The sequence below is a fragment of the Dendrobium catenatum genome, unplaced genomic scaffold, assembly GCF_001605985.2.
Source record: "Dendrobium catenatum unplaced genomic scaffold, ASM160598v2 fragScaff_scaffold_334, whole genome shotgun sequence".
Classification (NCBI taxonomy): domain Eukaryota; kingdom Viridiplantae; phylum Streptophyta; class Magnoliopsida; order Asparagales; family Orchidaceae; genus Dendrobium; species Dendrobium catenatum.
In genome coordinates, this window is record NW_021318796.1 from 2,752,684 (window position 1) to 2,764,634 (window position 11,951).

At 36.3% G+C, this 11,951-nt stretch overlaps 1 protein-coding gene across 1 annotated transcript; it reads right to left on the bottom strand.

The window, feature by feature from the left end:
* Positions 1-5,763: 5,763 nt before the first annotated feature.
* LOC110099918 (protein UPSTREAM OF FLC) lies at positions 5,764-7,778 on the bottom strand. Its single transcript, XM_020827237.2, has 5 exons — positions 7,479-7,778; positions 7,316-7,385; positions 6,550-7,231; positions 6,097-6,263; positions 5,764-6,017 (listed from the first exon to the last, which is right to left on the bottom strand). The coding sequence occupies exons 1-5, from the start codon at positions 7,660-7,662 to the stop codon at positions 5,909-5,911; spliced, it is 1,212 nt and encodes a 403-aa protein (XP_020682896.1). The 5' UTR covers positions 7,663-7,778; the 3' UTR covers positions 5,764-5,908.
* Positions 7,779-11,951: the final 4,173 nt, after the last annotated feature.

Sequence of the window (11,951 nt, forward strand, 5' to 3'; positions counted from 1 at the left end):
CACCCTCATTAAGAAAACCACGATCGACATAACGTCCTACCATTTCCTCACATTCATGAAAATATGCTTCCTCCCTGCCAGACAAAGTTTTTCATAAACTTTCATTTCAACATTAGACATAATAGAAATAGAGATATTAACAAAATTAACATTGCCCTCAAAGCCATCATGGGAAGCTAAATATGATTGATCATAAACATGCATATTCAAAACTAAGTTAACAAAAGAAGAGGCAGCATCCCGATCCATGAGAACCAGTGGAGAGGATTCACCACAACTAAGCAATTCTCGACTAGGAGAAATAGGAGAACCATAAGGCTCAGCGACCACACAAGGCACATCAGCCACAGCCAAATCGCGCGGGACATGCACAATATCCGCACAAGACATCATGTTTAAAATTAAAATCACAATTCAATTCCCCAACCTAGCTAGCACATAATCGTGAAACGTGGGCAACAGGTTCTACCCCAACCACTAAATAGTCCACCTGGACTAAATTAGAATTAGTAATAGCATGAGTAACCCCCTCAAAAACCTCATTCCCAACCAAATTCTATGTAGGGCCTAATTCTACAGCAACCGCAGCATTTGAAAAATCCCCCCACAACAAGGAACGACGCAATAGGGGAAGGGAGAGAAGGATGAATCAAAGCAGGATTATCAGAAGCCTTGTTAGAGACCTTGTTAGAATTAGGCAGATCCGCCACAGGACGACAATTCCCGACCGCATGACAAATACTTTTACATGAAGCAGAAAAAGGAGGGAACTTATCCATAACAACTTGCTAGACATAGCCAAACTTCTCAGGGCCTAACCAAACTTTATCTGGGTAGGATTTAGTGATACCCAGCTCCACTAAAACATGAGCTAAGGACGGCCTGGAGCCGATATAAGTGGCAGAATCAATTTTGAAAGGTTTACCAAAGAGAGAGCCTAAACCGTGAAGAATGTGGGGAGAAAAGAGGTGAGGACATAATTGCGGAAAGTATACCCAAATCGGGATCACCGGCGACTCAACACCGGCATATACTATGGGAGACCACTTGGTAAGCTTCATGTAACAATTGTACACCAAATATGATTTATGACAGAACACTCTACAGTTATCAAGATCATTTTCCAGCTTGATAAGGATATGTGATGGATCCAGTAAGGTAATTGAAACCTCCCCATTCAGCTTGAGGTTGAAGAAAAATCTACGAATAGAATCAAAAGAGGGCCATTTGCAGGGAAAAAAACCTACTAAAGAAAACTGAAAAGGAACAGTTAAAGCCTGAATTTCTTGTTCCGAATCCAAAGGGAAGGCTAGACACGAAAAGAGGATGTCCTAAGTTCTGGAAATTCAATGACAGAAAAGGAGCCCGCAAGAACATCCAAAAAAGAACGCGAAGAAGATGAACCCCCTAAAAAATCGGGGTCGCAAAGCTTCGGTGCCATTCCGGCATGCGCCAGAAAGGGAAAGCGAGCCAAAAACTAAAAAGCCAAAAGCAAAACCAGAAAAGGAAGAGAATTTCGCTAAAAGATACAGAAATTGTCGGCGCCACCGAAGCGAGCAGCCCCAGCCAAGTAGAACCGCGCCGGAGGGAGCTAGGGCAAAGCCCTAGGAGAGCGAGCGAAATGATAGGAGGGCATACCTCTTGACCAGGAATGTACCACCTTATGAGTTTGATATTATATACTATTAAAGTACTCAAATGAAAAATTCAGGGAGTCCTGATCAAACTCGTATGATCTTGAATTTTTTTTCAATTATTAAAGAAAATGTAAGACTTATGTGATCAATTTATTATATAAATTATCGATCCCAAATGAAATTTTCTATTTGATGTCATTTTTTGTTAGTGTTGATGAAGGCAAATCAAAGAAAAATTTTAAAGTAGGTTATGCACTTTTTTTTTTCTTTGCATTAATTATTATTATTATTATTATTTTCAAATTAGTGCTTTGATTTTAATTATTAAAATTGTGATATTTTAATTTTTTAACTAAATCAAATGCTAAATATTTTTTTAGGAAACTTTGAATATTCAAATATTTATTTAAAAAAATTAAATTCTTTCAATACAAAAAAATAACTCCTTTACCATCAGCCCGTAAATCACCATTCATATTTTAATATATTTAAAATATAACATAAAAAAGTATTTTAATAATTTTGATTTATATCTACCAAATAATTCACACATTTTGAAAATTTACATATTTTAGGAATATCCAATCAAATAGCCCTAAACCGGCCTGTTTAAAGGTTATAGAGACGAGAGTGAGAACAATCAAATAACAAACGAGTCAAGCATAATTGGACTAGACATATGGGCTGGTCAGTAGTTGGGCCGCAATTGGACTACAATAGTTTTAAGGCGAGATTGGAGAATGGGCCATCACGATGACTTGGAGTGAATTGGTCCACACTACAGCCCAACAGAGATAATCGATCAAGCCCGTCCATTGAATAGGTATTCGTTGTTGCACTAACATAGTACTGCATTATCCTTTTTTTATATTTCAATTGTTTAATTTAAAAAGAGACAAATATAAAATAAAATATGTATAAATTTTAATTATCTTAAAAATTATATTTTTCAAGGATTTAAAAATCATCCAAATCTAATAATTTTTAGATCCCACATACCAAAAAAATTGTAGTAGTAAACTATTTTCTATAATAGTTTAAAAAATTAATTTCCCTATATAAATTTCATAAAGTAATAAAAAAATTATGCTAAATAAAATCTAAATAATATAAAATAGGGAATATCAGCTTTACATTTAGGTCATCCCATATTACAGCTTTTTAAAGTAATTTTTAAGTATAAATTTTTTTTTTGAATTAAAAATTTATATATTTTAAAAAGAAGTAAAAAAGTTGTCTCAAACTAAGGAACTTTTATTTGGTCCGGTCACAGGACGTAGCTCTACGTTTGGCCACCAGTAGAATCGCGCCACACGTTCTCACTATTTATCGTGCGCCCCAACAACCCGACCCGAAACGGACCCAGGATGGTTTAGTATTTCTCGATTTTGCTAGGTATTGCTCGGTATTGCTAGGTATTGGTCGATTTTGCTCGGCAATAACCAATACCGAGCAAATACCAAACAGTACCGAGTTGTACCGAGTTTTTCTAGAAAAACTCGGTACAACTCGATATTGCTCGGTATTAGTCTTCATAGAGCGGTATTTCTCGTTATTGCCAAGCAATACCTAGCAATATCGAGCAAATACCGAGTAATACCTCATAATATGCGAACATAGCATTCCCGGGTTCCGGTCCGGGTCAAGTCGTCGGGCCGCGCGGTAAAGAGTAAGAGCACGTGGCGACATGTTACTGGCGGCCGAACGTAGCTCTACGTCCGGTCAGAGGAAGACTAAGGCTTCGTTTGGGATATCATTTTTATTACTTTTTCTTAAAGTAATTTTTTAGTATAAAGATTAAAATTTTTGTACTAAAAAGTTATTTTAAAAAGCTGTCCCAAATGAACCCTAAATCTAAATAAACTTTTAAAAAAGTTGATTGACCAAATATAGAAAAGATTTGATGATAATTCAACAAATTTTTTTAAGTAATAAAATTAGCTTTGTAGCTTTTTATATCCCACCACGGCAAACAAAGCAGAGAAAGCTCCCAAAGTCAAACGGGGATAATAAATAAGATAAGAAATTCATTCAAATAAAACAGCTGTTAGAAAACAAAGAAAGCTTAAGTCACGTGACTCTTAATTTAGTGATAGAAAGAGAAATAAAATAAAAAACAGCACATGCGACAAAAATACTTTTACTACGCTCCCCGAGGGGGGTCAGGAACAAACCCCCGCTGCTTACGGCCCGGAGAGGAAGGCATGGCTCTGTAGACCGGAAAATTTTTTCTTTTGGAGGTTAACAAGAGCATGGGCAAATTATTACGTTCAGTGTCAGAATTTGTTCGTACATCAATTCAAACACGTCATGTCATTAAAATATACTGAGTCCCAATATACTTGGGTGATATGATGCGTCTGAATTGGATGTCCGAATGTCCGATGACCGGACGTAATAATTCGCATAAAGCAAGTGGCTGGATTGCTTCCATTAAATAAAATTAGGAAAGCAACTCCAATAGCTACAAACAAGCAAAATTTATCTTTCTTTTTTATTTTTTTTATTTAAACTCGAACTGAAATTCATGATATATTTAACAATTAAATTATTATTTGACTTATGTGACATCTCATTTAAATTTGTATGGAATTAAATAGTGTAGAGGCTGAGAACTTATTTTATTTTAATGACCGGCTGGAATAAAATAAATACACTTAAAGTCTAAGAGGGTCGTGAGCCTCAATTTATATGGTTAAGTTATCATTTCCCTCATTTCCCATCTTGAGTGAAAAGAATAGGTCTCTTGTTCTCATGCAGAACGTCACTTCAAACGTGGAAGATCGAAAACCTCAATTATGTATTTCAATGGATTCAGATACGTTTCTAATATATTTTCTCAATGATTTGACATGTTATCCGGAGGCGAAGAAATTATTTTTCCCTCACCCTTGGATCCAACAGTTTCAAGTCAAATAAAAGAATTTAAAAGATGAGAAATTTGTTCAATATTTTAACCATATATATAATCTGCTTTGAAAACATAATTATAAGGAAAATGTGATATTTGTTGGTAGAGCCATTTTTTATAAGTAATTAAGAAATGGGACCCTTAATTTTCTGCATTACAAAATTTTGAATATATAAGGATCTAAACCAATAGAAACTCCAAATTGAGGTTTTAATGGGCTGCATGTATTGAATTTAAATTTGTTTATGGATAACATTTGACTTTATTGGCAGGCCGACTAGGAAAACTAGCGAGCATAACTTGTTCGAGAATGGAGAGTGAAGAATAGAGTGAAGAGAGAGAGAGAAACAAAATCTAAGAAAATGCTCATAAAGAACATGTTTTTATAATATCAATAAGGAATTCAAAAAAGTTTCCTCAATTACTCTTCATCACCTCATATATTTTGAGGGCCACAAAAAAAATATATATAGAAAAAAAAATTACAATACCACACATTACTCTAGTCACATGTCTCCCATAGATTGGCTGAGGCAGATGTGAGACTTATGATCCGTTTATAGGTGAGTTAAGTGGTGTCAGTGCATATCGGGCGAGTTAGGAATAGGACGAGTCTGTTGAATCAAACGAATTTGAAGACTAACCTTGCCCACATAACTCAATGAGTTGAAATTGACTAGAAGTTGCAAGTGATATATGTCAAGCCTTGAGTTAGCATGGGGAAACTAGCCACTGAGCTAAGGCAGCCAAGAAGTTGGTTGTGGTTGATGTGAATAGGGCGAGCTGAGGGCGCTAAGTTTGGATGGAGGGATAGTCACCTGTGTGAGGGAGTGTTTTACTTATAATGGAATCCATGCATGTGGTGGATGCTAATCCATGATAAATTGGTCTATAATGTGAGACATCACAACCGATTTTAGAATTTAGAAAGAAAAATTATATCACATTACTCTAATATAATTTGAATCAAGAGAAGTTTAAATTTCATGACTTATTTTAAGATTAAATATATATATATATATAAAGTTTATACTCCCCAATTTCAAAATAAATTAAATTTTTTAAAATTTATTTTAATACAAATTATCTCAAAATATTTAGATATAAATTAAATTAGAATTAGCATGAAATCATTAAATTTATTTAAAAATTAATCTATGTATAAATTATATTGCATCAAAATATTGAAAAATTCACCTATTAATTTCCCATTCGAACCATATGATATTTTACTTAGAAAACACTGAAATTAATCCGCTTTAATATGATTACACAGAGTCCTAACCTCCTTCATCGTCTTCCTAACTTAACTACGTGCCAGACCATTCATCTCACTTATAAAATTTCCCCATTTCCAAAGCTATTTTGTCTCCAACTCCACCTTCTTCCTCCCAGTCGCCGTCGCCTTTGCCTTCCCGGCCGGAATACACCTCGAGCCTCGACCGCCGTCCATCTCCATCTTTGAACTCCTGCACACAAATCAGTTCCAACGGTCAGTGATCAATGCGCTGGTGCCCACATTAATCTATCAGACCGCTTCGGAAATACCTCTCCGAGTTGTAGGAAGAGGAACGTTTGAGCGCTGTTGCGGTGCCGTCGCCGGCGAGAGTTTTCTTCTTGGTTTCGATGAGGCTGCCGCTGAAGTACTCCTTGTCTTCAAGCCTGATGGCGGAGATGCTCGGCATTTCAATCGCACCGTCCATTTCTTTCGTTTCCTGATCATAAAGATGATAATTTTGTTAGAATTTCAATTTTGAATTTGAACGGCATTCGACTGCAATTGTTTATATATATATATTTGCTTCGAGTCGGATGGATCCTTCTAAATTCTAATCAGTTTTTTAATATCTGATTATCATAGTAATTAGAGAATATAATAAGCTAATTTAAATCATTTTATTATTTTAAGCAATTGAAATCAAATCTATATAGATGGATTAAAAAAAAAATTTTTGAACATATAATAATTCGCCAGGACTAAACTCTCAGAAACTGCCATACCTCCTGCTGCTCCGTCGGTCTGCCACGCGGCGGCAGAAAGTACCTGCCTCCACCGCCGCAGCTGACGGTGTGGTCCTTCACCGAGATCGAGCCGCAAGAAATAAGATTCATCAGGACCGCCGACGCCGACGCTCGGAACCTCCCGGATGGGCATCCCGCCACCGACCGGTCGTTCTCATCTCCACCGCCAACGGCGGATGTAACAGCGACGCGACCGTCGGCTTTGATAAGCGATTCCAAAGTCTCCGTGCTCGAAGAAGATGGCGGCGGCGATATCTCGTCGCAGCTGAGCTCCGTTGTCGGATTATCCTCTTCCAGCACAACTTCCCTTCTGTTTTCTCCATCGCCATCACCCTCTCCGAACACCCTCCGCCGCCGCCTTCGCCACTCGTCGTCCGTCTGCGTAGCCGCATCCATTGCCTTCGCAGAAGCATCCGCTGCCAGCAATTTGTTCTTGTAGACCATATATTCTCCGAAATCAACGGAACTCGATGCCGACGGCGTCTTCTTCCTTCTCTCAGGCAGGAAATCCGCTCTCTCAGAGTCTATAGTTTCCTGTGACGTCGGAGAAGACGATGATCGAAGAAGCTCGGATCCTTTGAGAACATACTCCTGCCCATGAGCTGGATATATGAAATCGTCTTCAGAGAGATCGTGCCACACAAATCCATTCTTATAGCTCCTAATTAAATTGAAACGCCGACAAAATCAGAACTTGGAACAGAGCAAAACCAGTTGAAAAAAATTAAACAAATTACAGACATACCTCTTTGATGACCAAGAATACAAACTCGCCATTCCATTTCCTCGAAGGAAATTAAGACGATCAATAACATCTGCGATTCCAAACCAATAAAGAACAGATTTTTACAAGCAAGAAAGGATTTTGCAGTGAGCAAATGGAAAACTATTTTTAAACAGATAGATACCTTTTAAATAAAGTCCATCTCTTGAAGACAGAGTGACCTCCATGAAATGAGGCTGTTCGAGCTGCCCATTCCTTGAGAGATAATAAACAACAGAAACCCTCTTCTTCTTCATCGTCTCCGTCCAGACTTTCGTCCTCTCCGGACTTGAGCAGAGCTCTGCTCGCCCTTTGTTCACTACAGCCATTTTCTCCCTGAATCCAAAGCAGAGAGAAGAATCAAAATTTCACCTTTCCTTCACCCAAGAGAGAGGAGAAGCAGATTCAAAAAAACGCCGATGCCGCGGACAATAGCAAGAGAACAAGAAGGAACGCAGCTGTCCAGTTTAATAAATATAGTTGGAAAAAGGTGGGGAATTGAACGGTCTGATCTTATTCTTATGCCGCATCATGCGGCGAATGAAGAAAAATGAGTGGTTGACCGCAGGACTTATGAGTGAAAATGGATAGCCGTTGACTGCTGATTAGGTGTGGTGGATGAGAAGTAATTAATTAGTTAAATGATGAACTGATTGATTAATCAGAAAAGGAGGATTTTTGAAAGCGAAATGGTACGTGTTTGGTAGGAAGAAATGCGACGAGTCTAAGAAGTCGGCGTCAAAGGCCATCTGGTCGATTTCACACGCGGTGTGCTTTGAAATTCTGTCCGGCTTTCATTTAAGTGTGATAATACCACTCCACAAAATCAAAATTAAGCTTTTTAATTCAATAATTAGTTTACTCGTCCAGCAAAGATTTGATTTTTTCAATATTTAGGTTTTATTTGGAACAATTTATTGTTTTTTTTTTGTTATTTTTATGAAATTTTTATATTAGAAAACTGTTATAAAAATAGCTAAAAAATTATCTCAAATAAAAATTTAGACTTTATTTGAGGCAATTTTTTTATTACTTTTTATTTTTTATTTGTTTTATAAAAAATTTTTTTGTTGAAATGAATTTCAAGATAATATCTGAATTGAAAATTTTCATAATAAAATTTAGGATCACTCTAACTCCGATTTTGCCAAACTTTATACCATCATTGAATGTCTCAAATAGATGAAGCCAATAATATCAAAATTGTTGTGATCTAGCTCTACATGAACTCAAACCAATCATATGAATTATGTTTAGAAACATCTAAATAAAGATTGATGGACCAAATGATTTTCAATTATAGCATATCTATAGTCAAAACGGGCATCTCGACAAGATGAATCTAACGAGCCCAAGATCATTTAATTCATACGTCATTAAGGCATTCAAATGTTTGATAAACGATTTATAATTGATGGGATCAATATAAACAGTAAAATGCAGTGCTTTGAATACTAGCTAAATATGTCTAAATGACCATTTCAAAAAGTTTATATAAAGGGTCACCTCGTTCTCTATAAAAGGGGAGGAAGAAGAGCTGAGAGAATTAAAGAGGTCTCTTGCAATTTCCAGCAACCATTCTTGACGACCACCACTAACAATTACTTGCAATTCAACCTTAAGTTGGCAAACAAGCTATCAAGATCCCTTAGCAATTTATGTAAGTGAATAAGCAACTTCATGACTCCTCTAGGGAGAGTTTACTACCTCAATTATAAGAGTTGTGATACAGAAAATCTTAGTAAAAATGGTCCTTAGACATAACTATTTTAGTTTGTTAGCTGTTTCTAGATACTTCTAGATTTTTCTAAGTTTTTCTACGTGATTAGTATAAATAGAATGGTTCTAAGAAGAGATATATGAATGAATATTTTTGGAATTCCAATAGTTTTTACTATTTAGATCCCTAAGAGCTCTTTGGATCTTATTTGCTCATGCCTTTTCAATGATTTCCCCATATTAGGGGTGTCAACTTTTGACCCGACCCGAACCCGATTCGGAAAATCCGGGTTTATGTTTGGCTTTTCGACCCGTTTGAAAAAGGGGTCGGGTTCGAGTTGACAATTCCGACCCGTTTGCAAAATCGGGTCAAGTTAGTGTCGACCCGTTTAAGATCGAGTCAAGTCGGGTTCAACCCGAACCCGACCCATTGACCGGAATTGACACCCCTGCCCCACATCAAGTTGAGTACATGCCTTCGATGATTTCAATCTTGAATTCATTGGATTCATCTCATTGAGACGCCCGTTTTGAATATAAGCAAGTAAAATGGGGAGATTATTTTGTCCTCAAATCTGCTAAATAACAAATTGGGCCAAAATCTCATATTAGGATAAAACTTTCTATAATATATAAAGTTTTTTTTTTAAATTTAATGGCAACCCACTATTGATCATCTCATTGCTAATAAGTTTATGCAATTCCAATGTAATAGTCTCTCTTCTCGATAATTCTTTTTGTAAATATATATATTTAACATTAGAAATATAATTTTAAGATATATCGTAAATAAATTAATTAAATTTACTAATCTTCATTTATGCTTAGTATGTGGTACTGAGCCATTGTTAAATAAAACTGAACATAACATAAATAAATTTAGAAAGCGGAGAATAGCAAACCTAAAAGCTTTAGTAGTAGATTTTACTTCATTGGCATCTACTTGTAAGAATAATCAGAGTAAGCACGCAATTGCTGCTTGATCGGAGCCTCGGAGGGGTAGGGGGGTCATAATATGGTTAAATTATTAGGTGTGGTCATCGGAGTCCATTCAGAGATGAATCAGGACATATCACATCATCATTTGATGTGTATCTGTGCTATGTAACAAGGTAACGTGACTCATCCTAATTCGTTTCTGAACTGTCTGGTGACTGCACATAATAATTTCTCCATAATTTGAGGTGCCTTGAATGTACCGAAGTAAATATTTGACATATTAATATTTTTTCTTTTTAAAGTAACTTTTTAGATAAAAATTTTTTTGAACTAGAAATTTTTTGTATTAGAAAGTAATAAAAAAACTATCCCAAATGAAGCCTGGGATAGCCTTTTTAATAATTTCCAAAGTTGTTTTTTAACTCAAAATTTATGTACTAAAAAGCTACTTTAGAAAGCTCTAAAAAAGCTATCCCAAGACTTTGTTTGAGATAACTTTCATACTATTTTCTAATTAAAAAAATTTTAGAATTATAAGCTTGTGTAATAAAAAACTGCTTAAAACTAAGATAGTCAATGTTGTAATGGAAGAAATTTTTTGTTTCCTATCAAAATTGTGCCATCAACATACACCAACATGTATAATATTAGAGCTGTGATTATAAATGAGCAAATAACTCAAATAGGATACACAACATTAATGAAACCCGATCGCTTGCAAGCAGGGGCGGATCCAGCTTCTTTTTTTAGGGTGGGCAAAAAAAAAATTTTTTTGTAGGGGATGGACAAAGATGCTTAGTATTGATATAAGTAGGGCAAAAAAAATTTTTGAGAGGGGGCAAAATGCCCAAAATACTCAAAACATTTCAAAATTTCCCCTCTAAATATAAAAAAAAACAAAATTTTGATGCCCACCCTAAGCATGTGGTGGATCCGCCCATGCTTGCAAGTGTGATGTGACTTTTTGCAAATTACTGTCGAGGTGCTTGCTTCAACACATATACAATATTGCTTAGACAAGATACATAGTGTGGGTATTGAGGGTCTTTGAAATCTATGCTGCTGCTTCTAAACTGTTTCAAATAAATCGCCATGTAGAAAGGCATTAGAAATATCCAATTGAGTAATAGTCTGATAGAACAATTTCAATTAACAACAATAGTGACAAATATGTTGATAATAGCTAATTTAGCAACTTGACTAAGGGTTTCTGTATGATCAATTCCATATTTTTGAGTATATCTTTAAGCATCTTGCAGTGACTAGTGGTGGCTAGATCATAAGCTGGGTGAATTATTCTGTGCGGTCATCGTACGCATCTAAAGGTGAATTAGAGATGTCACATCACTCAGGTGTTGTGTATCGCGGTTGTGTGCCCACTGTATACTTGGTGACTTGATACGCTTTAATTCGCCTCTAGATGGAACGGTGTCTATACAAATTAAATTTTCCATATGCTGAGGGAATAAGGGTCACAATAAATAATAAATCATGTTGCTTGAATATCATAATATAAAATATAAAATAAATATATTTTTCCTTAATTTCTATATTTAGGGGAAGCACATATGTGCATATATATAGATGAAAATAATAAAATCGAACTCCATGAAGCACCGACGCCCACCCCTCTCCCTCTGTGCTCTCTCCGGTTATAAGCCTAGCCGAAGCCCGATTTCACTTACTTCAGACTCCCTATTCGTACGCCAAAGATCGGAATACAGCCGCCTCTTCTTCCCTCGCTCCATTGAGGGCCTAAGCGAGCTCGACGCCAGCCCGAACGTCGGACTCTTGCCCTAGCCAAATTCAAGTCATTTATGGGCGCGATGTCTAGGGTTTATTGGCTCTATACGTGGCATCTGGTGTTTGATATTTCTTCTTCCCTAAACCTTTGATTTCCTGCGATTTTCTTCCGTATGGCTGCAAATCGGTTTGGGGATCCTGGGTTTTTGGATGGCAA

Coding starts and splice junctions, on each gene's coding strand:
- LOC110099918 (XM_020827237.2), bottom strand. CDS start 7,662: ATGGCTGTAGTGAACAAAGGGCGAGCAGAGCTCTGCTCAAGTCCGGAG. Junction 6,264..6,549: donor GACCGACGGAGCAGCAGGAG/GTATGGCAGTTT, acceptor CTTTATGATCAG/GAAACGAAAGAAATGGACGG. Junction 6,018..6,096: donor TCTTCCTACAACTCGGAGAG/GTATTTCCGAAG, acceptor ATTTGTGTGCAG/GAGTTCAAAGATGGAGATGG.